At 50.4% G+C, this 25,290-nt stretch overlaps 4 protein-coding genes across 12 annotated transcripts in view; 2 read left to right on the forward strand and 2 right to left on the reverse strand.

Annotated features, from left to right (window-relative positions):
* Positions 1 to 15,069, forward strand: part of RHBDF1 (rhomboid 5 homolog 1) — a 38,939-nt gene extending 23,870 nt beyond the window's left edge. For 6 of the 7 annotated variants that reach the window (XM_075767777.1, XM_075767776.1, XM_075767775.1 and 3 more), the window contains 15 exons: positions 1,614 to 1,827; positions 3,623 to 3,829; positions 4,552 to 4,674; positions 4,837 to 4,997; positions 7,267 to 7,518; positions 8,162 to 8,273; positions 9,185 to 9,259; positions 9,837 to 9,998; positions 10,106 to 10,206; positions 10,932 to 10,995; positions 11,393 to 11,487; positions 12,446 to 12,521; positions 13,042 to 13,142; positions 13,379 to 13,532; positions 14,312 to 15,069. In XM_075767777.1, the coding sequence (XP_075623892.1) occupies positions 1,614 to 1,827; positions 3,623 to 3,829; positions 4,552 to 4,674; positions 4,837 to 4,997; positions 7,267 to 7,518; positions 8,162 to 8,273; positions 9,185 to 9,259; positions 9,837 to 9,998; positions 10,106 to 10,206; positions 10,932 to 10,995; positions 11,393 to 11,487; positions 12,446 to 12,521; positions 13,042 to 13,142; positions 13,379 to 13,532; positions 14,312 to 14,731 (2,317 nt within the window). In that variant the 3' untranslated portion in view covers positions 14,732 to 15,069. The remainder of the gene's footprint in view (positions 1 to 1,613; positions 1,828 to 3,622; positions 3,830 to 4,551; positions 4,675 to 4,836; positions 4,998 to 7,266; positions 7,519 to 8,161; positions 8,274 to 9,184; positions 9,260 to 9,836; positions 9,999 to 10,105; positions 10,207 to 10,931; positions 10,996 to 11,392; positions 11,488 to 12,445; positions 12,522 to 13,041; positions 13,143 to 13,378; positions 13,533 to 14,311) is intronic. The other variant, XM_075767774.1, reaches the window with a different exon arrangement.
* A 138-nt stretch (positions 15,070 to 15,207) lies between these two features.
* On the reverse strand, positions 15,208 to 18,262 carry SNRNP25 (small nuclear ribonucleoprotein U11/U12 subunit 25). 2 transcript variants are annotated; one of them, XM_075767796.1, is made up of 6 exons: positions 18,130 to 18,262; positions 17,956 to 18,046; positions 17,707 to 17,812; positions 17,523 to 17,597; positions 16,714 to 16,776; positions 15,208 to 15,419 (listed from the first exon to the last, which is right to left on the reverse strand). In XM_075767796.1, exons 1-5 carry the CDS (start codon positions 18,235 to 18,237, stop codon positions 16,722 to 16,724), a joined length of 435 nt encoding a protein of 144 aa, XP_075623911.1. In that variant the 5' UTR covers positions 18,238 to 18,262; the 3' UTR covers positions 15,208 to 15,419; positions 16,714 to 16,721. The 2 variants fall into 2 exon arrangements, with proteins under 2 accessions (XP_075623911.1, XP_075623912.1); XM_075767797.1 differs by lacking the exon at positions 17,523 to 17,597.
* On the forward strand, positions 18,260 to 18,940 carry POLR3K (RNA polymerase III subunit K). The gene is made up of 3 exons (XM_075767803.1): positions 18,260 to 18,392; positions 18,473 to 18,560; positions 18,634 to 18,940. The coding sequence occupies exons 1-3, from the start codon at positions 18,282 to 18,284 to the stop codon at positions 18,759 to 18,761; spliced, it is 327 nt and encodes a 108-aa protein (XP_075623918.1). The 5' UTR covers positions 18,260 to 18,281; the 3' UTR covers positions 18,762 to 18,940.
* A 427-nt stretch (positions 18,941 to 19,367) lies between these two features.
* GTF3C1 (general transcription factor IIIC subunit 1) overlaps positions 19,368 to 25,290 on the reverse strand; it is a 40,354-nt gene continuing 34,431 nt past the window's right edge. For both annotated transcript variants that reach the window (XM_075767764.1, XM_075767765.1), the window contains exons 33-37: positions 24,764 to 25,050; positions 23,597 to 24,245; positions 22,265 to 22,304; positions 21,301 to 21,493; positions 19,368 to 19,758 (exon numbers count right to left, since the gene is read on the reverse strand). In XM_075767764.1, coding sequence (XP_075623879.1) covers positions 19,537 to 19,758; positions 21,301 to 21,493; positions 22,265 to 22,304; positions 23,597 to 24,245; positions 24,764 to 25,050 — 1,391 coding nt within the window. In that variant the 3' untranslated portion in view covers positions 19,368 to 19,536. The remainder of the gene's footprint in view (positions 19,759 to 21,300; positions 21,494 to 22,264; positions 22,305 to 23,596; positions 24,246 to 24,763; positions 25,051 to 25,290) is intronic.

Below are 25,290 nucleotides of genomic sequence, written 5' to 3' on the forward strand. Positions count from 1 at the left end.
GCAGTCTATGAGAAGCCCTCTGCATTGTAAGACTGTTTTGTGACATGTGTTGTGCCTGTGCATCTGCACGGCCAGAGCATTACCTCTGTGCTATGGGCTTGGTTTGGGTCTGTCTGGCCAGGTGCTGACCCTAGGCCCTTCTGCTCCGAGACAGAGCAGAAGGAGACAAAGATTGCTCTGACGAGATGTGGGTCCGTGGGAGCAGAGCAGTACCCCGAGAGGTGCACGTAGCCCCATTTCTGAGGTCTGACCCCTGTTGACTTGCTGGAGGCATTTGGCGACATTTGGGTTAGTGAGGTCAGGTGAGATCTATCAATGGCCTGCTTGACCTCCTGCCTTCTGGAGGGTCTGTTCTGGATCGTTGGGAGAATGAGGAAGGCTGAGGGCAATGCATGATAGTTTACATCTGGAGGTTTTAGCTGGAGAGGCTGTGGGTTTTGAATTCACATCTTTTTACCTGGTGGCAGGACACCTTCACCTGTTGGTTGATGGTATTTTTGCTCAGTAGGGTGCAAAACACAGGACTAGTTTTCTGCCTCCAGTGCACTGACTCAGTTCCCCCGCGTGACCTAATTCTAGATTTAACCTAGCCTTTACTCCAGTGTATGCTTAATACTCCCTTTGTGATCTGTAACGTCTTGCTCCTCAGCAGCTGGAAATCCTGCCCCTGAGCAGGGGGCCTGAGGCCAGAGTTTTGGGTTTGGTTTGGAAGGACTTTCAGGTTTTGACACCTGGGTCAGACAACTGTAGGCTGACACAGCTTGTCGTCATCTGAGAAAGGACTAACCACAGTGGGAAAGGCTTGCCATGGCTGCAATGATCTTTGTAGGTTTAGGATACCAACTGCCTTGCAGTATGTGAAGTAGGTTGTTAGTCTGATTTATCCCAATCCCTCTCCACCTTCCTTGGGATTTTTCTTCTGATCCAGTGCTCTTCCATGACAGCAGCCACTTGGCAGCAAACCTACCTTGTGGCTGCAACCTTCTGCTTCTACTTCTGCAACCAGAAGTTTAAAGCTGTGTGTGTCTGCCTTAGCAGAGATCAGGACCACAGCAAACATTTGCCATTAATGTTACCTTTGAGGAGGATGGAAATCCTGCAGCATGAGATGGAGAAGTTAGGGATATCCTGGGAGTGTGGGGGGAGAACCGTGAATTCTGGTGGCTCTTGGGAGAAGCTACAGAGCCATGAAACAGTACAGTCCCACAATGGGGACCTAGAGCTGGCGTGCAGATGGTAAGTGTTTTCAATACATGTTTTTTAAAGAAAAAAATCCTTTCACCAAGTTCTCTTCTCAATTTCTGTTCCATCTCTCTTTCTTTCTTTTTTAAAAGAACTCAGAACCAACTGTCTTTTACATGCTATGAATCTCTCCTGTCATTTTTCTTTTCTCTGAAGAGACAGAATGCTGTTGATGGTTGAACATTTCTGGCCAGCATCTGTCAGGTTGCTAAAACCGGCTGAGGACAAGTTGCGAGATGCTCATGGGAAAGAGTTCTGCCTGCCTTTGAATTGGGGTGGGCTGGAAGTGATCACCAGGAGTTTTGTCTTTTCACATGCACAGTCCAAGCAAACATAATGCTTCTTTGCATTCGTATGCTGGCATCTTTCAGAGGCACAGCGGACTGGTTTGGGGTGAGCAAAGACAGCGACGCTACTCAGAAATGGCAGAGAAAGAGCCTCCGCCACTGCAGCCTGCGGTATGGGAAGCTGAAACCTCAGGTCATCCGGGAAATGGACTTGCCCAGTCAGGACAATATTTCTCTAACAAGCACAGAGACTCCTCCTCCGCTCTATGTTGGACCCTGCCAGCTGGGCATGCAAAAGGTAAGCTGGGACAGAGTCAAGGCCATCGTGAGCTTCCTGCACAGTGTCTTTACCACTTTGGCAGCTGTGACCTATCTGCAGGCTCAGTTCTGCCTGAACATGTCTGGGCTCCATGCTCTGACACTTCCCAAGTCTCAGATACAGTTCGGCAGACTCCCTCCTTCAGCAGCCTCTCTCCGGTCTCGTTGGCTGAGATCTCTCAGCTGTTTCGGTAATAGGCTCAGAGCCGTGTTTGTCATGTTGTGACTGTGGTGGTGATTAGATGTGTGCAGCATGTCCAAGAGCTCTCAGCTCAGGCCTTCTGCTGCCATTTTGCAAGGACAAAATTCTGTTGTACACAGGGCGGCCAATTTCCTGGACCCAAATATACAGTGACAGGCCTGGTATCACTCAGGTCACTTACCTAGTGGATCCTTGTCCCAAGCAGAATGCAGGCAGTAGCACAGCTACTGTCCTCATAGAAACCTGGATATGTTTCAGGACTTTGAAAAGTGTCTCTTGCATCAGAGGTACTACAGCTCTGCTCATGGGTCCTCAGAAATGGTTTTTAGCACCTGCAAAAGGCATCCGGTACTCCTACTCACTACCCTCAAGTGTGTCCCTAGAGGACAAGACCCAGCTGAGCACATCCAGTTACCAGCACTTCAGAACTAACCCACGATATCCCAGCTGTTCCCTTTGCTCCATTCAGCAATAGTAATCGATGTGGATGATTACTGTGCATTAGTGAGCACCGCTGCAACCTGGGTGAGCGGGGAAACAAATTTCTTCCAAAGCAGGTTAGTCTGTGACCTGAAGCCTGGCTGCTTCACTGAAGCAGAAGAGAACATTGTGCATCTTTCATTTAAGTTCCACCTTGTTGTGCTCTTTCCTGTTTTCTTACTAGCTGAAGTGTCTTGCAGTTACTCTTTGGTCGCGGGAGACTCAGAAATATTGTTGGGCTATGTGAGCTACATTAAATCAGAACACTGTATCAGTAGGTGTAAGCTCAGAAAGCTTCCTGTTGAATGTGCAACTGTGGATTAAAAAAAGCTCGTAAAACGTTAGGATAAAGTATAGAAGTCTTATGGAAACCACAGCTGTGATGATGTAAGGACAGAGGCAAGGTTTGTAGCTGAAGGCAATATTTTTATTAGGTTGGTTCGTATGTTTGGAAGAAGTGAGCGCTTTGGTCTGAAGAGTCCTGAAGAAGGGCTTGCAGGTCCCGGAAGCTTGCCTGCTTTTTCCAGCTGTTGTAACTTAATTAATGGAAGCAGATGTAAATATACAGTTAAGCTTCAACAGGATACTGTTTAAGTCCTGAGCTGTCCAATATCAGAAAGGAAACTGGCTGGAGAAAGAGCACGGCTGTTTTCAGGGATTTCGCAAACTCCTGTTCAGACAGCGCATTTTCTGACTGTAGAGCTCACTGACACAGGAGATAAATGAAACCAAGAGCTTAGGAAGGGCTGAAGGAGGTTTGGAGTTTCCTGTGAAGATCAGGAACGTTCTGGGTGAAAATAAGTCAATACCAACAAAAGAAAAGGGAACAAAAGAAAAGAAAAAAAAAAAAAGAAAAGGGCTGGAGGAGAGGTTTGAGGACTTAGATTTGAGGCTTACAACTAGGGCTTAGCTTGCATCAGGTTATTCGGTATCTCACTATTGTAGAATTGCTTGTTGGTCTGTCCAGCTTGGTTCTGGTCGATCCCAGGAGCCAGGCCACTGTCATGGTCTCAAGATGCTTGCCTGGAGGGAGGAGGGCTTGGTAGGGAAGGGTTTGGGGGTGAATGGACTGATGGGCTGCTTCTCTTGGCAGATCATAGACCCGTTGGCCCGCGGCCGAGCTTTCCGTATGGCTGACGACAATGATGGCTGCAGCATCCCACACACGCCGATCACGCCAGGCGCCACATCGCTCTGCTCCTTCACCAGCTCGCGCTCAGGGTTCAATCGCCTCCCACGACGGCGGAAACGGGAATCTGTTGCCAAAATGAGTTTCCGAGCAGCTGCAGCTTTGGTGAAGGTAGTATCTGTGGGACGGCAAGGACCAGTCTGGCATCAGGATGGGGCCCTTCCCTGGGAGAAGGGTGAGAGGGAAGGAGCTGCTGAGCAGAGGGGATGGGGAGAGCGGTGGTGGAGGGGAAGAAACCAAGCCATCTCCTGTTCTGATGCACCTCTGTGCCTAGGAGGCAGGATTTGCAAGAAGCAGGGATGGTAGCTAGGTTTTGATACAGGTCTTGCTTTCCCTTTATTAGCCTGAGGACTTTGATTCCCACAGCCAGCAGCCTCAGAGCGTTCCAGCAGGTCCAGTTCAGCCTGCCTGGACCTCTGGGTGGTCCATCTGCACCTGGTCAGCAGTCATGGAAGAGCAGAAGTACCTGAGGCTCTTACTATTCAAGTCTCTTCATCCTGCCACCTGTCTGCTTTCCTGGGCCCAGTGACTTTTTTGCTGTGTCCAGTACCACCCATCACTGCGGTTTGGTCAGAGGCATTGTACAATACGTGGTAGAGGAGCGTGTTGCAAGCCTTACCTTCATGGGAGATGGGCACTGTGGATTGAGAAGTGGGGTAACACCTCTGAGTCTCATCAGGAAGGTGTCACACATCAGCAGGTCTGCTGTGCTCCACACACAAGCGTGAACCAGCTTAGCACTTCGGCTCCCTGCGTGCTGACTGGCGTGGCCCTGCATGTGCCTGGGGTTCAGGTTTCTGGCAATGACTCGCTGCTACTTTCTCTGGCTACAGGGACGTTCCGTGAAGGACAGCACCCTGAGGAGAGCTCAGCGGCGCAGCTTCACCCCGGCAAGTTTCCTGGAAGAAGATACGGTGGATTTTCCAGATGAGCTTGACACTTCTTTCTTCGCTCGGGTGAGGAGCAGGGCTCTGGCATGGTACTGGCCCCAGAGGCAGTGCAAGACTCTAGGTCTGGCAGGACTGTGTGTTCCAGAGAGCAGCACTGCTTTCTGCCAGGGCTGGTGTCTCCAATGTGATGCTGGCTTCTTCTGATGGGACTTTTGTTTCTCTGCCCAGGAAGGAGTCCTTCATGAGGAGCTCTCTACTTATCCAGATGAAGTGTTTGAGTCACCATCAGAAGCTGCTATCAAAGATGCTGAGGTGAAACCTCCAGATCAGACAGATCTCACAGGAGGTGCCTTGGACAAAAATGAGCTTGAAAGAAGCCACTTGCTGCTGTGAGTATCTTCCTGGAAGCTGCTAAAGCCTAATATGGGGTGGCCATCCCATTCAGAATGGGACCTCCTGCATGGAGGAAGCCAGGATCTGAGTGCTGTGGGTGCTTGGTGCAGAGCTCAAAGAGCAGTGCAGTGATGGGTTTTCTTTAAATCCAGCTTAAGACCTCCTGCCCCAGCTACCCTTGCATGTGAAAGGTGACTCTGAGGCCACCCCTGCAGTCTCTTCAGCAACTTCCAGCCTCGTGTGATGTGTTTCAGAGATTGTATCATGCCTTGAGGAAACAAAAGACACTTTAAATCACTCTAAAGCTGTGAGGATGCTGGGGGCCCAGCCTTTGGCTATGGAGAACATAGCAAAGACAAGAAGGCTGTTGCCATTGCCACAGTCACCAGGAGCTGTTGTCTTGCTCCAAGGAGTGATGTGAAGCATTGCTGAGTGTCGAGCTGGGCTGCATTCCTCACTCGAAAGGAGAGAAAGGTGTGGCACTGATGCTGAGAGCCCTACAAATATGTGGGTGGTACTGTACTGTACGCCTAGATTTTTTCCACCTGAGTAACTGCTACTGAGAAATTGCTCTGTGTCGTTTCCGAGTCAGCTCTAGCTTAGCTGGCAGCTCACCGCAGCAGAGAGCTCCACTGGGTGTGAACATGGAGCAGACAGGGAGGTCCTTGTTGTGGTTCTGCTGCTCATGGCCCATCTTGCTGTGTTGGTGCTTTCCCTTCAAGTGTTTCCAAGAACTTGGCTCAGTCTTAACATAAGTGGAAGCAGCAAATGGTGGGAGTTTGTTGTCACTCCTCTGAGACGGTCTCAGTCTTCTTGGCTCCGTTTGGATCTCCTTAAATAGTTCTATTTATTGAGGAAAATACATTTCTTTCACACTTCAGAGAACTGTTATCAGAATCAGAGTCGGGTGGCCTTGTAGGTGGCCAGGTGTTTATGTTGGCATAGGCTGATAGCCCAGCACCAGAAATATTGGGAAGCAACACGTCCGTATCACAGAAACCACTTGAACTCTTGGGGCAAGAGCAGGCTGCAGTGGAATCTGCACTTTCTGTTGGAGAAGGACTTCCCAAGGGGAAGTTGGGACTTCAGGCCTTATAAAAATGCATCTTCTGCAAGGTGCAATATTGAAAATAGCTGAAGTTTCACAGCAGTGTTTTTTGGCTAAAGAGGTTCAGATTTTCCTTCATCCTGTTGCCTGTCCATACTTCAGAGCTGTCATGATCTCTCTGAGATGCTCTAGTGATCTTTCAGAAAAAAGTTTGTCAGCTGGTTTCTCTGACCCCTTCTGACAACCATTGGTTTTGTGCAGAGGGGTCATTTAGGAAGCCAGAGGAGGTAAACTAGATGAGACCATATGTCAGGGACGTGCCTGCTACAGTGCTAGGCAGTGAGCAAGGGTGAAATGGTAGGTAGGTTTTTTTTGGTTAGAATCTGAATGCTGCAGACCTGACCTCCAGACTGCTGTTTAAGAGCAAAGAAATACAAAAACATCTGAATATGATGGAGACTTACAAAGCAGGTACTATTCACCGGTAGCTTGTGCAACGTTCATTGCATACTCTATTTTGGTAAGAAAAGTCTTCCTCTAGACAGTGATGCTTGGGATTTTTTATTGTGTTCTTGAAGCCTGGTTTTGTTGTTCTCCCAAAAAATGCATGCATCGGTGCCAATAAAGGGAGGAATGGAAGACAGATTGCGAGAAGTAACTGGCATAGCTTGCAGCATGTGACAGTGTCACTTTCTTGGTCTGGGAAGCTGCTTGGATTCCTGCTCTCCTCCTCTGTCTGATTTGGTGGGCATGGGGGTTTGACTTGCCAGTCCCATCACAGTGAATTGCTTCAAGGGTGGGGATTTCCACTGCTGGGTTAAACTATGCTTCCATTTCATAGCAGAGCGCAGAGTAAGAGGAATGAAGTAGAGGAGGAAATAGATGTGCAGATGTGCCCAGCTGCAGCCTCCCCATTTTAGCCTGTTGCTGAAACACTTCTTTAAAACCTTCAGAGCTCCTCATCAGTGGGGCTTAGTTTGGCACAGCTGTCTTGTGCCACCTTCTGCATGTAATCCTGTGCTTTCATCAACAGGCGCTGTGTAACCCTTTGAAATACAGCCACCACTTCAGGGCACCTTGTCTGCCATCAGCTGCAGCTCAGCCCGGCTGTGGTGGGACAGACAGAGGGTCTGCTGCCACCAGAGACCAGGGAAGGGCTGGTCCCCATTGCTGTGCCATGGAGAAGGAAACCATTGCTGTCTTGCTTTTTATTTCAGCCCACTGGAGCGAGGCTGGAGGAAGCAAAAGGATGGGGCCCTGGCACAGCCCAAGGTCCGCTTGCGGCAGGAGGTGGTGAGTGTCAGCCCCCAGAAGCGTGGCCAGCGCATCGCCGTGCCGGTCAGGAAGCTCTTTGCCAGGGAGAAGAGGCCGTATGGCCTGGGCATGGTGGGGAAGCTGACAAACCGTACATACCGCAAGCGCATCGACAGCTATGTCAAGCGTCAGATTGAGGACATGGATGATCACAGGTGAGAGCTGCAGTCATAGAAGGGGTCACAACAAAACTGGCGAGGGAGTGATTACTGTTGCCCCTTGGTGACTCAGGTTATTACCTCGGGGTGGTTGGGTGAAACCTGCTATTAAACCTGCCAGTCTGTATCCCTGAAGCACAGTGCAAACTGCAGCAGACAGCAGCATGTTAGCATCACTGTGCACTGGGAGCTCGCCCTGCTCCTCGTGTTGTTTTGGGTGTCTGTATCTCTGCTACCTGGAGGGTACTGCAGAGCTCTACCCCACCACCACTGTCCTGTGATGAACAGGAAGGCTCAGGTATCCCTGCCTCTGATTGTTCCCCTGAAGTCATTATTTCAGACACACAGCACATGTTGGCATCAGGCTTATGTGTTCTCATGGATGTTTTCTTGAGAAAGGGTGGCTTGCCCAGTGTAAAAAGGGAGTCAAAGTAAACAGGGTCTGTCTGCCAGCAAGACCCTAGGTCATTGCCTCCAGTCTTGTGCATCCCTAGGTGATCCTGGCCCTGTACCCCAGATTCCCTGGGGATTCCCTGCCAAGGTCCCTGGGGAAAACCAACAGCTCTTCTCCTGTGTTCTGTGAGTAGATGTAATATGCCTGGGTTTCTGCCTCTGATCTTTTCCCTTTCCCTCCATCCAGGCCTTTCTTCACTTACTGGGTCACCTTTGTGCATTCACTCATCACTATCCTTGCTGTGTGCATCTACGGCATTGCCCCTGTGGGGTTCTCACAACACGAAACTGTTGATTCAGTAAGTATATCCCCCTGAGTTGCCTGGAGTATGATTGCATCTCAGCCTTCGGCTGCTGGCTCTTGTGTTGTAGTCTTCAATATATTGGCTACTTGCCTGAGGGCCTTAACGGCTGGGCGCTGGGTGTCCAGCCTTGGGGGGCTGCCTGCAGCATCTCTGTGAGCCCCCGCACCGCCTTCTCTCCCTCCTGCAGCCACATTGCTCTTGATATCAAATTATATCTGGCACAAAGCATGGTGGGCTCTTTGCAGGTTCTGGTGTCTGTGTTGGGAGCCCTTTCAAACAACTTGCTCCCCTCCTGGTGGAGACCAGAAGGATGTTCATGGCAGGGAAATATTTCAAACCTGAGTTAAATTTTTGCAACAGTTGCAGGACTTTGCTTCTGCCGGGAGCAAAACTGACCTGCCTGACTTTGAGAGCTGATCTTGAAGCTGTTTGTAGCCTTCCCAGGTGTTGTTAAAGGTCTCTGGGGTACATATCTCTACAGCTATATCCCTGCTTTATGCAGGGGATGCCCTGGGGAACTTCTCACCTATGTGTCTGACAGCTTTCAGAACACTGTCACCACCACCCAGGCCTATGCTGCTGGCAGATGCTGCTTATGCTTCTGACCTGTGGGAAGCTTTTTGCAGGCTCTCAAGCTGTTCCCAGGTCTCCAAGCCCTGGGATTTCTTGAAAGTTGAAGTAGCCAAAGGTAGACATTTTAAAAGAAATCTTAAGGTGAAGGTGCCCATGCCTTGACGGGGGTTTACTGTGATCCTGCAAAAGACTAGTTTGAGAGAACCGTGTGCCCACTCATTGGCTGTGGGGATTTCTGTCCATCCTGGGTGCTGTTTTCACCAGTCCCTGTTGCTTGCCCTGCTGACTCTGTGGACAGGAACTCATGGGGCTCTCACGTTCTCTCCTTGCAGGTCTTGCGGAACAGAGGAGTTTATGAAAATGTCAAATACGTTCAGCAGGAAAACTTCTGGATCGGCCCCAGCTCAGTGAGTGGCTGGGACTGTTGGTGGGTTGATGGGGGATTGTGTGCTGCAGCCATGCCACCCCAGGGACCGGGGCCCTCTGCTGCTTGGAGCGTGGTGCTAGCAGCTGCTGTTGGTTGGACATAACACGGGGCCCTGCTGTCACTGGCAGGGTGCAGCGTTGCTCCCGGCCCCAACCACCCTGCAATACGGGCTACCAGGAGGCTGGGATGGATTTTGGCACTCCTGCTTTGCACCCTGTTCCTACAAAGCCATGGATGGACCCAGAGAAAATGCCCGAGCTGTATGGTGTGTGACAGCTTTCCTGACGCCATTTCCCCCTGGGAAAGGCTGTAGTGTCCCAAAGGTTCCTTTCCTGGCCACAGTGCTGGCCTTTCTGGGGCCAAGGGCGAGGAAATCCCAGAACTTTTGTTCTGGGCTTGCCTTCTTCAAAGCAGATGTTGAGAGTATGCCTGATGTGTGTTGGGCTTCATCATGCAGAACTGGTCCCTTGGTACCCCTCGCAGTTCCCCCAGCCTGCTCTCCCCCAGGCAATCATTGCGTGCCCCTTGGCTGAGCTGAGCATTTCCATCTCTGCCAGGAGGCCCTGATCCACTTAGGGGCCAAATTCTCACCGTGCATGAGGCAGGACCAGCAAGTGCACAGCTTCATCAGCGCCAAGCGGGAGAAGGAGAAGCACTCGGCTTGTTGTGTGCGGAATGACAAGTCAGGCTGCGTGCAGACCTCGGAGGAGGAGTGCTCGGTGAGTGCGGTAGCCCCTTTCCTGCTGTCCCTGCAGGCTCAGGGCCAGTTCTGTTGATGCTTCTCCCACCCTGGGCTTCACGGTGACACCTCTCCTCTCTCCTGCAGTCCACACTGGCCGTGTGGGTGAAGTGGCCCCACCACCCCAGCACACCAATGCTGGCAGGAAGCAAGAGGCAATTTGGGTCTGTTTGTCATCAGGACCCCAGGTAGGTCCTGCCTAGCCCAGCTGCTGTCCTCGTGGGGCCAGGGCTGGTGTGACGGTAGAGACAGAGAGGCACGGAGTCCCAGGCCAGCTGATAGCTGGATGGGACAGCAGCTGCTCTGGAGATGTGGTGGCAGTAATGTCCCTACCTGCCCCAACGGCTGCAAGGGAGGCGGTGAGTGGTGATATTTCTGCTCCCCCTGGTCTGTTGTTGTTGGCTGCCCACCTGCACAGTGGCTTGTTGTGAGCTGTGGGTGCCTTCCTCATCCCTCTCCATGACCTCGCTGGCTCCGCACACAGGCTCCCATCTTGAGGTGCAGCAGTCACGTTCCCAGCACACTTCTGCCCCAAAGCCCCGTCAGCCTCTGGGTGCCATAGCACACCTTTGCCCTCGGTCACCACGGACTGGTGTAGGGCTAGGACTAGCTGAATACCCGCTTTTGGGGGTTTGTCCACTTGGAAAGGAGCCAGCAAGTTTCTGCACAGCTGTGTGCTCTCAGATGGCTCCTTTGTGCTGAAGCTCACTGGAAGGAGGCTGCGGCTTTGATCCGCACAGCCTTGGCTGCTCTGATGTGGCGTGTCACTAGCCCCTTGCCAGGGACAGAGGGGAGCTGTGGGACTGCAGCCTGGGGACAGGGACAGTGCGGTGGCTCCCTGGGGGGGTCCTGCCTGTTGCTGGTGCTGGGGAAAGTAATTTCTCAGGGTGATTTTTGCTTTGTGTTGCTGCAGGGTGTGTGAGCAGCCAGCCTCAATGGAGCCGCATGAGTGGCCGGATGACATCACCAAATGGCCGGTGAGCATCACAGGTAGCGCAGGGCCTGTGTGGGCAGCTGGAATATGGCATTTGCATCCCACTGGGCAGAGCCACAGCTGTGTTGGTGGAAGGGGTCTCTGGTGCAGTCTCCTGCTCATTCTCACAACCACCAGATCAGGGCAGCCATGGTTTTGTCTTGCCAAAGCTCAAAGCCCTCCAACAACAAAAGTTCCCCTGTGCCAGCTAACGCCTTGCTAAAGCCCTGCGCCCTGCCAGGGTAACAGGGTGACGTGGACTGACGCCACCTCAGGGCTGTTTTCTTGCTGTCAGAGGGAGTGTCTGTGGGACTGGCTTCTTCCCAAGGGGCTATTTTGACTTTACCCAGGCAGCAAGCAAAGCCATGACTGGCTGACTGCAGCCTGTTGTCATTTTCTAGATCTGCACAAAAAACAGTGCTGGGAATTACACCAACCACCTTCACATGGACTGTGTGATTACAGGCCGGCCCTGCTGCATTGGGACCAAAGGAAGGTAATGAGTTTTACCTGTATGGAGAGGGGCTGGGTGTTGGGGTGAGACATGGGGCCCTTTTCAGGTTGTAGACACAGCCGTTTGTCCTCCTTGTCCTCCCCATGTGCAGTCCAGAGCATTGCTGGGAAGGGGAGTTGGACAGGGAGCTGCAACGGGTGTCCCAGACGGAGCAGGACTCTGGGATGAGCAGGAGATAACAGCCAGCCTGAGTTTTTGGTGAGGCAGGGTGTCTTGCTCAGCTAGTCCTGCAGTTTGGAGGGACTCAGATCCCAAGGGATTAAATACTTCTGCTGGAGAGTTTTGCACTTTTCCTAGGGAATGGCCAGCTTAGTCCTGACAGGCTGCATTGACCCCAGCCTAATGTCCCTGAGCACTCAAAGAGATGTCAGGAAACAGCCTGCTCTGGGTTTGCCAAGGAGGAAAATGCTGTTCTTCCTCATGTTGCTCAGCTTGAGAAACTACTGAGTGTTTAGACTGGCTTTCCCTGCTAGGGAGAAAAATCAGTGCTGCCCCAGGGAGTTTCTCTGTCCCTGAAAGTCACGACCAGGATGCTCTTGGCTTTGCCCCTCCTTTCCACTCTGTCAGCTACAGAGACACAAGTCTCCCCCAGCCCCAGGGACACAGCTTCCCCAAGCTCTGGTGGTTCTTTCTCAGCTGTAAATAGCTCAGCTTTAGCACTTATTTTGGAGCCCCTGTATGCAGGGTGTTAGTCTATGGAGATGACTCGGGCTTGCCTGTGGGAGAGGAACAGGAGAGGTGTATGGAGAGTGGCACTGGGCTCAGATGGGAATGTGCATCTGTTCGAGAGTCTACAGCGTGTCAGGGGCAGCTGAAGGCACCAGTTCTCATAGGCAGACTTGGGATGAGACAAGGGGGTGGCCTGGGAGGGCACAGGATAGTCCATTGTGCCTTTCGTGTGTGACTTGTTCCTTGTTTTGATTACTTGTGCCTCTTCCAGGTGTGAAATAACCTCCCGGGAGTATTGTGAATTTATGCGGGGCTACTTCCATGAGGAGGCAACACTCTGCTCTCAAGTAAGTGTGGAGCTGGGGGCTTGTATGGCCACCCTTCTCCTCCTGTTCCCCTCAGCAGCTTGGCAAGATCTGGTGGCAACTGTGCTGCAGTGTAGGTGGGAGTCCTGTGTCCTGTCCCCCCCTCCCCGAGCCTGGGGGACAGCCCAGGGGACGTTGCTCATTCAGACAGTAGCAGCAGAGCTGGCTGCATCAGTCTGTCTTTGGAGATCAGTTTTGGACTCGGGCTGGCAGCTGTGAAAGCTCAACACAGGATCACTGTGGAAGCAGCCGGAGAACGCAACCTTCCTGCTCCATGGGCAAGCAAATACGGCTATCTCAGTTGTGTGTGTGTTGGGGTGAAGAATGAGGGCATAAAGCTGCCATGGGGAATGGGGGGTTACGTGGGACTTGGTTGGGACTTTATACAGCAGAGAAGAGCAAGGGAAGTCCTTCTTCCAGAGCTAACTGCAGGCTCTGCTCTGGCCTTGGTAACCAGCCATGCTGGCTCGTGCACCTCACAACCCCACTTCTGCTGCCCTAGGTGCACTGCATGGATGATGTCTGTGGACTCCTCCCTTTCCTAAATCCAGAAGTCCCTGACCAGTTCTATCGCCTCTGGCTCTCGCTTTTCCTCCATGCTGGGTAAGCACAGGTGTAAAACTTGCACCCTGAACCCTGGGATTGCTATGAGGGTTGCTCCATCAGTCCCTGCTCTGGGGGGACACGGGGGCGCTGAGCTGTTGTCCCTGCCGAGGTTTACCGTGCTGCGTTTGCTGGGAGGGCTGTTAGAGGCGTGGGTGAGGCCAGAGCAGGAGCTCTCAGCACTGGGGTGACTGTCAGTGGCTGCTGCTTCAGCTCCTGTACTCTGAACTTGGCAGGATCCTGCACTGTCTGGTTTCAATCTGTTTCCAAATGACGATCCTGCGGGACCTAGAGAAGCTGGCAGGATGGCATCGCATCTCTATCATCTACCTGCTCAGTGGCATCACTGGGAACCTTGCCAGTGCAATATTTCTACCCTACAGAGCAGAGGTGGGTCTCCTGCAGACTAGGGTCCCGGTAACTTGCCCTGAACACAAGCCTTCTCTGCATGCCTGTGCCTCTCTGGCAGAGACATCAGATTTGTAGCCAGAAGTTGGCACCACACCATCATCTAGCTGCTGAACAGTACCCTGGGCTTTCCAAGTGCCTGGCCCAGTCTGGCTGCAGGAAGAAAGCTGCAGCTTGTAATGACCAGGGGGGTTGTCCAGCCACAGGATGAGAGAGGCCCCTGGCAGGCTGGGAATGGAGATCTGTACCTGGTGCCAGAGTCCCTCCATGTGTGAGCAGCAGGCAGGAGAGGGGCAAAGAGCAGTGTTCACCTTTCCCACAGACTGTCCAGGACTCTCCCTGTCCACAGCTGGAGAAGTCTGATGTGCCCCTCTGGCATCACTTCAGCAGACTGCATGGCAGGACCTGGAAGACTATCTTCCAGGTCCTTCAGTAAGGAAAAGTGCATGGTGGGTGGGGGGGAGCTGGGAGATTGCCTTCAAGGGCTTCTCCACTCTGGCGACTTAAACCAGATCTGCCCTCTTTAGATGGAAAGTCTGTTCTGGTGATTGCTGGCCTCACGCCTACCTTGAGCCTAAATCAAACCATGCCCCTTTGCTCCTTGCACCCCATAATAGGGATGAAGTTGCAGGCTGCGGCATCTCTTTCCCAAGAAACGCTGAACGAGGAGTTGAATGATAAGTAACTAATGCCTGGAGCTGGCTGCAGAAGTCAGGCAGATGGGATGTGCTGATATTACCTGTAATGCTCTTCTTCTGCAGGTCGGCCCTGCAGGATCCCAGTTTGGGATTCTGGCCTGTCTCTTTGTGGAGCTCTTCCAGAGTTGGCAAATCCTGGCACGCCCGTGGAGGGCTTTCTTCAAGCTGCTGGCTGTGGTGCTCTTTCTTTTTGCCTTTGGCCTCCTGCCTTGGATTGATAATTTTGCTCACATTTCAGGATTTATCAGTGGTTTCTTCCTCTCCTTTGCCTTCCTGCCCTACATTAGCTTTGGGAAGTTTGATTTATATAGGAAACGATGCCAAATTATAGTTTTCCAGCTCATCTTCATTGCACTCTTCTCAGGACTTGTGATTCTGTTTTATTTCTACCCCATCAAGTGCGAGTGGTGCGAGTTCCTTACTTGTATACCATTCACGGACAAATTCTGCGAGAAATACGACCTGGATGCACAGCTCCACTGAAAGGCAAAGACTGGCTTCTCGAGCAGGCACTGGAGATGGACTGTCTTTGCGTTTGCTGGGCCCGTTCCATGTGGACAAAGCCTCTAATCCAATGACACTTCTAACCCTGCCCATGGTTAATTTAAACTGTCTCCTCAGCACTTGGCAGGCATGATTTGCCTTATCTCAGAAGACTCTGAAAACAGAACGTTTGTGCCTTGTTCAATTGTATTGAACCTCTTCTGCTGCCATTATTTTTATTACACTAGTTTCAATACTACATTTTTAACCAGAGTTGTTTACTACTGCTAAGGTGGTGATTAAATGGTAAGGTAGCATTTTAGCTACTGTTAATTGTTCTGCATAGTCTGTGGCTATGTTTGTTTGTTACTTTCTCTCACCTGTGCTGTTTCAGGTACCAGTAGAACCAATCCTTTTCTAGCACCCAAAACAAGCCAGACACAGATTTGCAGCTGGAAATAAGGGCCTCAAAAGCCTCAGAAAACAAAAGGGTCTCTTTAATTGCTGAGAGTGCATTCCGTGGACAGCTCTGAGGCAGACATCTCAAATAACAACTGCAAAAAACACGTGAGACTGAAACTCCATTCAACTGGAGTTTGTTTCTCTTTGAAATGTTACAGTCCGTTTTCCTCCAGGCACATGCTGAATCCACAGTCTGGTCTTGCTAGGGCTGGATTCTCCGCTTCCTCTGTTAAAGAAAGAACGTATTTGGCAGTGACAGTAGTTACCACATGCTGTACGCCACCACGGCTGGACAGTCCGGAGGGGGGATCAGCCAGTGCCACAGGTGACTGCTGGTCACAGGCAACCATGGGGCAGATGGCTTGTGCACACATTTTAATACACTGGATGTTGCAAATGTGGCAGCAGAGAAGAAAACAAGTTACAGTGGTCACAAAGCAACAGTTTCTAACCCAGCTAGCTGGAGCTGCAAAACAAAAAAACAAGTGTTTGGAAAACCTGCTATTACCCCTGCTCTTCAGACACTGTGTTTTTAGATGTGGAGGGGAAGCAGTGGGATTTTAAAAAGTCTCGGCCACATCTTGTGTTTGTGTGCACAGCTTTCTAAAAACAGCAGTATAATACCGTTTACATAGGTTACAAACAGATTAATATACATGCTACTACTGTCTCCTGTGCTGGAACTGTTTTTAAATGCATGGGCTACACAGAAATACCATGACCAGAAGTGCTCTAGGGGTGTGTCCTGTCTTCTGAGAACAATGAATCTGCTGAACTCAAGTTTCCATAAACCAGAAAATGGAGAGACAGAGAGACAGAAACTCCTTATAGCTTGCAGTAATTGAGAAAGACGGCTCAAAATACACCTGCTGTGAAACAGCAAAGAAGTTGCTCTGTTTGCTTGTTGCAGTTGCTTATGCACACCCACAGGACATCTCTCTTAGCTGTGGGTGCTCTGACTGGTACGGGAGCCCCAGGAGCAAGGGGGGACACAGTCACTCAGGTGTGAGAATGAGGCACACAGAAGGACCGGGTGATGGCAATGGCCTGTAGCACAGAGACCTCTGTCCTCCTGGGGGTTAGCTAGCACCTAGTCACATTCCTGACAGTCACTTCCAGAGATTCAAGAAGCCTAAAAGAAAGCAAGGTCCTAGAAGCAATCACAAGGGCAAACAAAGGAACACTGCATTTACCAAGTCTCAAGACAGTGTGGGAGCAGACTCGGAGTCAAAACATAAAGCAGGGTTAGAGAGACACCATTGCCAGCACTAAGATGCTGCTGCTCTGATGTATGTTAACTGAAGTTATTGTTCCTCACCCTGAGAGAAGCACAAGCAACACAGCCAGGATGTGGAAACAGCCCAGAGCCAGGGTGCAAGCCTACTGCAGACATGAGCATTCAGAACTGCTCTGCTATGCGGTGGAGTGCAGCAATGCCAGCTGCTGTGAGCCTGAACACTAAGGCCCGGGGAAGAGGAAGATGAAGAACTGGTAGCTCTTAATGGATGTTTAGGACTTACCTGACAGGTTACTTTCGAAGTTTCTTTATGAAGCTGACTTCATCCCGGTTTCTGATGCCATACCTAAACAGAGAATTATGCTGTTATACGCCACTTTCCCAGGAACCACAACCTTTGAAAGCCTATAGCCTCCTCTTTCCCAGGAGGAGATGGACTCCTACGATCACGTGCTGTGCTCTAACACAGGACATGTTAAAATTCTCACTTGTGTATGCAGAACTTGCTGCCATCTGAAGGATCTGATCATGTGCCTTTTTGATGGCAACACCTCCTTAAATACAACATCTATCACCCATAGCTCAGCCTTTTGAGGACAGCTTTGATTAGGGCTGTCTTTTACTAAATTTTTAATACTTTGGACAAGCTTTTCTTGCTAGTCTGCATGCAGGCTGGCATCCCCAGCACTGCTGTATCCAACAGTGCTCAGAAGCACCTGAGAACAGGCATAGAAACACGGGACTCGTTCATCAGCATTGTTACTAGACTGTCTCTTGATACAGGGCTGAGCAGGTCCAGAGCCCAACGCTCGTGGTCTGAGCTAGACGAACGCACCCAGCACAGGTCAGTTGTGGCTGAGGGACTACCCGAGGCTCTCCTGCCCTGCAGCTGGCCGCTCCGGCTGTCAGTGCAGGGCCCGTCTCACCTCTCTGGGCAGTGCTGCTCCCACCTTCCAGTCAAGTTCAAGTGCAGGACCTACCTGAGCCAGGGCACAAAGCCCCAAGTTAGCCCTGCCTCTGCAGATACCACCTGGACTCTGGCGAGGCCTTGCCAGCCCCCCAGGTACCAGAACAGACTCATTACTCACTCACTCTCTCAGCTTCTTTCTGTCATCTGCCAGTTTCTCCCCGGCGTAGGTTAAGTGGTACGTCCTCCATATGTACTTCCTAGGGCAACAACACTCAGGGGGGGCCGCAGAGCACCCGCTGGCCACGGGAAAGTGATGAAGGTGGGGGTGAGCAGCCAGACCCCCCCCAGCCCCAGGGTCCCGCTCACCAGCTGAGGTGCTGGACGCCGCCCTGCCGTGCCTGCCGCAGCTGGACGTGCCGCCGGAGCGCCTTCTTCAGCTCCAGCACCGAGGCGTTCTGCACCACCACCACGGCTGGGGGAGGCGGGACAGCCTCGTCAGCGCCCCGGCCTGCCACCCCCCCCCCCGCCTGGCCGGGTTACCCCCCCCGGTCTCCCCCCGGCCCGTTCCTTCCCCAGGCCGGCTTCTCCCCGCCCGGCCCCGGCCCCGGCCCTCACGCATGGTCTCGCCGTCCGCCTTGCAGACGCGCACCGTCATGGCCTGCCCGTACTCCAGCGCCACCTGCGAGCCGATCTCCTCTGCCGTCACCTGCGGGCGGCACGGCCGCGTCATGCGGGTCAGGCGGGCCTGAGCCCCGCCACCGCCTGCCCCCCGCCGCCCCCCGGCCCCACCTGCGGCGGGAGGTCGCAGAGCAGCGGGTCCTGCACCAGCCGCGCCAGCGCCGCCTGGAACAGCTCCAGCACCTCGGCGTGCGCCAGCTCCTCCTCGGCCTCCGCCATCGCCGCCGCGCCGGAAGGGGCGGTCGGCGCCTCGGAACCCGGCGATGCTGCTCTTCTGCCCGGCCTGCGGCAACGTGCTGGTGGCCGAGGAGGGGCCGCGCTGCCACCGCTTCGCCTGCACCACCTGCCCCTACGTGCGCAACGTCACGCGGAAGGTGCCGGGGCGGGCGCGGGGCCGGGGCGGGAGGCGGGAGGCGGGGGCCGGGCGGGACCCTCTGACCGGCGGCGTCCGCAGGTGACGAGCAGGAAGTACCCGCGGCTGAAGGAGGTGGACGACGTGCTGGGCGGCGCCGCGGCCTGGGAGAACGTGGACTCCACCGCAGGTAGGGCCGGGCCGGGGGCCGGGGCGGGAGGGGACAGGGGCCTGGCCTCAGCTGACCGCGCCTCGCCCCGCAGAGCCGTGCCCCAAGTGCGAGCACCCCCGCGCCTACTTCATGCAGATCCAGACGCGCTCGGCCGACGAGCCCATGACCACCTTCTACAAGTGCTGCAACGCGCAGTGCGGGCACCGGTGGCGGGACTGAGGGCACCGATGGCCGGGCCGAGGGCTCCGGCCCACCCCTGCCCGCCCGGGGGCTGAGGGGCCGCGGCACGGGCCCAGCCCGCTCTCCCGCGGCGGGGCTGAGGAGAGGGGCTGGGCCTGGCCCGGGTCCCGTGGGCAGGGGTGCGGTATCTCCCGCAATAAACACGTCACTGGGTGGAAGTAACCGTGTGCTGCGTGGTTGCTTTAAAACCTGACCTCAGGCTACCGTACACAACCGCAAAGGACGGCCGCAGCCTCTGACAAGGTGTTCGTCCGTCCCCAGGTTAGGGAAGAGCGTGGGGCGCTTCCCTCACACAGTGCAGCGGTTCTGCTACAAACACGCGTAATAAACTACTGCCACGCGCACCAAGAAGCCAGCGTTTAAAATACAGACGGATCTTGACAAAACTGAGCTAAAGAACAGTTACCAAACCTTGGCACGGAGCAGAAGGCCAAGCAAAGCGTTAGCGCTGCGGCCTTAAGGGGAGAACAGGAAAGAAAAAGGGGCCTGTGCTGTGCCTTGTGCAAACCACGTGAGATAAAGCAGAAACTACAAACTACATGCTCTACAAGCAGTTACTGGGAAAAAGTAAAGTGGGATCAAATATTATCTGTATCTTGACATTAAGCTTTATTCTCAGTTTAAATACATTCAAAAGTAAAAAGGATAAATAACTTAATAAAAACATGATGGAGCACAAATTGTAACATTTAATCTGCATTAACAGTCACTCCTACAGGCTAAAGCAGTTTACTATGAGACAGTTTTGCCTCTTTTATACTGGGATAATCTGCACCCATTTATTCCAATTCACTTCACAGGGGAACACTCTTCCCAGCCTTAGAGTACAGTCTATCGTAGGCTCATAATATATCGTTGGGGTTTCACTCAGTTTGGGATTGTCTAGTTTTTCTTCCACAACTGGCTGAGAAAAGAGCGACACCGGGGATGGCTTTTTCATGTAGAATCGTCTGATGCAGCCAAGAGTTTCCAGACCCTGCAGAAAAATTCACATATTTTAGCTTGAGCAGTTACAGTGAAAAAATGCACATAATGCTATTCTACCTACAGTGTTCTCAGAAACGTTAGAGAATTTATACCAAAAGCGGCTTCACTCCACCCCCTCAGGAGACCACAGGGATGGCAAAGATTACAGCACAACAAAGCACATTCACACAGCTGGATATATGCTCGTTTGTCCCTTTCAGCACAGTGGTTGACATCTGGATACTGACACAGAACGCGTGTTCGACAACAGATCTCAACATTTAGGACCAGTTTGGAATCATTTAAAGCTGGTACAGATGCGCATCCCAGACTTGTGGGTCAGTCCTTGCTAATAGATTAGCATTCATTCCCGCAGCAACATGCAGCGAAGCGATCTGTTGTGCTGCGTGTGCTGAAAACATCTGGTGCATATTCAGTAATTTCACATAGGTATGCATATAGATTTACTAATATTTGGTATATTACAGATAGAAGCTCTGTGTAGGGTTTCAAAACTAGTTCTTATGAAATTTATTGCTAGAGAAGTTAGATTCAAGTTCTCCAATCTGTACAATGTACAGGTTAATTCCTTGACTTTGTGGATTTGAATAAAAGTTGCCTAGGGATCTGTATTGCTCTCTCATGTGTGTGCCTTACCACTGTACGCTCCGTACTGCAGCCTTAAACCTGTCCGCTGCTGCTCTGCCTGTGCCCTGAGCCCAGCTGCTCTCTTGGCAGCGTTCTGTGGCACAGGACGTGCGGGCAGGCTGTGATACAACACCCAGGAGGCGGGATGGCTGCTCAGTGTACGATCAGTAGTAAACAGAGCTTGCACCGTTACCAAAATGCACGAGCGTTTGGACAGAAATCCAAATTGATTTCCAGCGTTAGTAAGGGAAGTCGCACTTGGGGGAAGGACCGCAATATTACTCCTCTACTTCAGATTTTGAATCATTGTCAGGGGAAAAAAAAATAAAAATCAAGGTTTCATTTGCAAAGTAGCAATGGTGGCAATCAAACTTCAAGATACGGGGGGGAAAATAATGAGGAACTCAAGTTTTCTCACCATGTATTGTTTTACAGTTAAGGGTATATGCCTTTAAGCAGGTCTGTCAGGACAGAAGGTCTTATGGACAGTACTAACCCAGACACATTTCAGTCTGACTCTTTTGTCATAGACTACCCATCTGAAAGGTATATAAGGAAAAACTTACGATAAACTCTGTGGGTGATTAATACTGCATTAAACAGCCCAACTTAATATTTCAAGAGACAAGCCACTACTATTCAGTAACCAACCCGAATTTCAACTGCATGTACATCCACTTCAGAAGGAAGCTCAAATTTTAAAGTCAGTAATACAGTAATTCCAAGGACAGGACAAGCAGGCTTTCTTCCTTCCTCATTGTGAGAAGCACCTGGCTTTGCTTAATTTGCACTAAAGGGAGAAGGTAGTCTTTCATTTTCCTGGGACTTCCAGCAAAGTAGCTGCCGACTCGTAAGTGCAGAAGCTGAACCAGATTAAAGTTCACACAGCTGATGATTCACATACCTGCAGTATCTCTAAGACGGCAACAGGCTGCAGCACCCCCACGTAATGCTGCAACAGCATGCCTTCCGTTATGCCTGGCTTTGTCATGATGTGGTAGAGCACCGCTTCCATCATCCCCTTACACACGGGTTTATTCAGATTCCCATCCACAATCCTCCAGGGTCTCCCAATGAAGCAGACATTCTCGCAGGCCCTGCAAAAGACAATTTAAGTTCACCTCTGTCAGGAATTAGTTCTTCTAGCTATATTTCCCATCGTCATAATTTCTGCACAATAGAGGTTCTTACTACCTCTGTTGCCAGTGTTTGCGCACATCCTAGGTGTAAATTCTGCGGCTGCTCTGAGAATGGGCAGAGACTGGTGCTGATCTACTAGACAGTTCCACAGACCTGAAGTATTTCACACTAGGTGTTCACCACTGAGAAGCACCTTTAGCACCCTTATACCACCCAACAATTACCTGAGTCTTGATGACCAGGAAAGTTGTGTTTCGCTTGTTTGTTACTAGCTCTAACATCCTCCAAAAGTTACCCAAGACATGCTTCAATCTGCAACATGCAGCTCAGACAGGAATCCAAATTCCTCATTTTTAGCATTCTGGAGTTAAAAGACAGACCCTGCGTGGAAATTCACATTTCCCATACTGCAGTTTCTCCAGGCCTTTCCTGGGCACACGGAAGCTGATCTGGCATCGGACTTACTGAGAAAGAAAATTAGTTTTAGTCCTCTGATATTTGGAGCTAGTTGGTTTTTGGAAAAAAAACTCCAATGTATCAGAAAAATTTTTTCAGCATGCATACGAGTAACATTAACAAGAACAATGGAGGAAAACATGGTTTTTTTCCATCATAAATGCTCACTGCCTGTAAGAGTATAAAACTAAAGTTTCCAAATCAGTTGCTTCCAGGTATTATTTTGCTAGCGCTAAGCATTTAGTTATTCTGCAGACATCTCTGTTACTCACCGGTCCCTGGCTGCCTGGGATACATCTGTCATGGAACTTCCTGGAAAGAAACACACTTTTCAATTAACCCAGACTCTTTATCTAGTGGAAGGAAAGTAAAAGGCAGCTAAGCTGTAAAATGCAACAGCTTATGCTAGAAAATAACACAGGGTCTCAGCATGCTGGTGCTCATGGGGTTTAACTTAATGCTCCTGGTAACAATATGGAAGTTGAGAAGTCCGAGCAGCTGTAGACTTGAGAATGCAAACTCAAGATTTCAGCAGAGTTTGGTTTCAAAGTGAAGGTTGTCTCTGCAACTTCCATTATGCATTATGTCACAGGTTTAATTACACAATTACTTAATGTAGGTACTTCTACCACACCCAGAGGCTAACAGCTTTGGCTTAAGCAGATATAAACCCTTCAGCTGGCCTTCATCAGTAAGAACTCTGTGCTTGATAAGAACTACTATTTTTTCCCTCCTGTGTTACAAACAAGTAGAGGAAGTTAAATCCGAAACAGTACTTTAGTAGTTTCATGCTAAGAACTGCTGAAGTCTTTGCTGTTTAGACAGCCCTGAATCTATTTCCTGCAGGAAAGCTCCAATTAAACAATACTGGGCCCTAAGACATTACGGATCAGTCCGCACTGATTCACATGGCAGCCTGCAGCTGTAAACGTGGGTAACGGCAGATCTTGGCAAAATACCATGCAAGCAGTTAGCTTGTGATTCAATCTGAAATCAGAGCTGATAAAAACAAAACCAAAATAAAATCCCCAACAACCTACTTAATGTAAAGCTTGGCAAGAAGTACTAGCTATTAAAAAAGAAAACTGGCAATAAAAAGGAAATGAAAATGAAGTCAAATTGGGTTACAAATGAGGCTATTAATCTTCTCACTGGCATGTGCTGCTTTCTAGTGAATGGTTTAATGACTTTACAGTGCAAAGTCGTGGGCATTCTAGTTAAATGTACACCAGTGGCACTGTGTTTCCTAGGTGTAGAGATGTCTAGCCTTTGGACTGAAGCCAGAGATGAGAAACTTGAGATCCAAAGATGTTTTTGGAGAAGAGTAAGACATGGAAACGAGTTTCTAACGGAAACACATTCCTGGACTAGTCATGAACGTTCCAGCAATAGGCACAGGAAGGAATCTTTGATGTATTTGAAACCTCCAAGACCTTCCAGATCAAGTAGTGTAATGCCACTTTGTCTGTGAGAAATGAAAACCTCTATCACTGGTCTGGCTTCCTAAAGAATCTAGTATTTGCTTATAAAATGGAGCTACCCGTTTGGGATCAACTGATGATGAGCTAGTCTCTATTCCTTGGACGTAGAGTGCTCCCACATACCTTTAGAGACTCCTGGGTTCTCCTGTAAGTAGGAAAGATCATCATCACTGGCTGATTGTTCAAGGATAGGGATCTGCTGCTTGTGCTCAGTGCTGAGCTCGTCATTCTCTTCTTCAAGCTCTTTGTCCTCCGAACACAATTTATCTTGTTCCTTGTAAGTGTCCACAGCATCTGGAGCACACGCTGGGTGTTCAGCTTGGTGGTCTGTCTGCCCTCCCAGTGAGCCTGTTTCTTCATCCGTGATCAAAGCTTCCTTCATTGTGACAGGATCAGGAACACCTCCATCAACGTTAGTTTCATTTGCATGTTTCAAACCACTCTGTGAAGCCTGGCAGTGTTGATTGCCATCTTGAAGGACATCATTTTGAGTCTTACATCTCTTCCTTGGGGGTTCATCATCACTGACAGATTGTGTGTCTTTTTCCAGCTGCTCCTCCTCTCTCGAACATCCCTCTCCCTTCTTTGGTTCTGATGGCAGGCAATCCGGCGGTATATCTGGGAGAGTGGTTTCTGCACCTTGCTGATCAGAATCATCCTGTTTATTCTTCAGACATACTGAATGTAATAGCCATGGCTTCGCAAATACTATTGCAACCAGTCTTACAGTATGGCCTCCTACTTCTAAAACCTGCTGCATTTCAATAAGGTCCTATAAAAAAAACCAAAAACAAAACCACAAAAATTGTCTCAGGAACTTTCACTGGAAAATGTCAGTTTAACCAAATATCATAGAATTGCTATCTTTAACTGGCGGCAAAGAAAGAGACAGAGCTTAATAGAATATTCAATTTTCAGTCCTGCTGCACTGAAGTTGAAAAGATGTTTTACCCCTTAAACTTTTCTGAAATTACAGCACGAGACATTTTTGTTCAGCTTAAGTTAAAATGTAACTGGGAAGGAGTATTCTGCTTCCAAAGGTGAATGCTGGTACCTCTAGGTTTCTGAAACAGTTCATTCCTATCTTTGAGTAAATGCTGCTTTAGTTTTTTTGCCTTCCTAACTTTGAGGCAAGATTGCTATCAGGCGTTGGTATGTGATCTGTTGCCTAATAGAAATAGCTTTGTTCAATTTATATTTACTTCCTACAGCCTGGAAGATTGTCCTATTCAAGGGAAACATTAAGCATGCAAACATTAATGTATGGAAAGCAGCTGGCTGTAAAACCACCTGAATGTACTGCTCCAAGGTCCTGGTGCGTTCAGGTTCCACCTCTTCGTAGCTGCAGAAACGTTTACTCAGCTCAGTTTTGCAAATTCCGAAGTAGGAAGTTGCCTCTATGGCACTGCGGATCTCCAAAACAGCAGCTACATCTGAGGGATTGTAGCCATAACCTTCTGTACACTCACGGAGAAACTGATCGACCTCGTAATTGTCTTCTTGGACCTTTATCAGCCTGGTAAAAGTTTCAGGGAGGCAGGAGACTCCCACAGCCATGTTATCAAGCAGAGAAGAAACTGCAAAGCCAATAAAAACCAAGTGTATAAGCTGTGAAGCAGTTGTTACTATGCAATACACTACAGAAAGATAGATATTCTGAGACAGATTAGAGTTGTTCTAGACTATTCCAATTAAAAACAGAGCTTTGTCTTCCTTCTTCATTGCTGCAGTTTTCCTTTTTTCTTTCTGCCTTACATATTTGTCTCTCAAAAGACCTGTAGAAGAAGAGCAAGCAGGTTTACAACAGCTTACCCTCA

Source organism: Balearica regulorum, chromosome 15, assembly GCF_011004875.1.
Source record: "Balearica regulorum gibbericeps isolate bBalReg1 chromosome 15, bBalReg1.pri, whole genome shotgun sequence".
NCBI lineage: Eukaryota > Metazoa > Chordata > Aves > Gruiformes > Gruidae > Balearica > Balearica regulorum.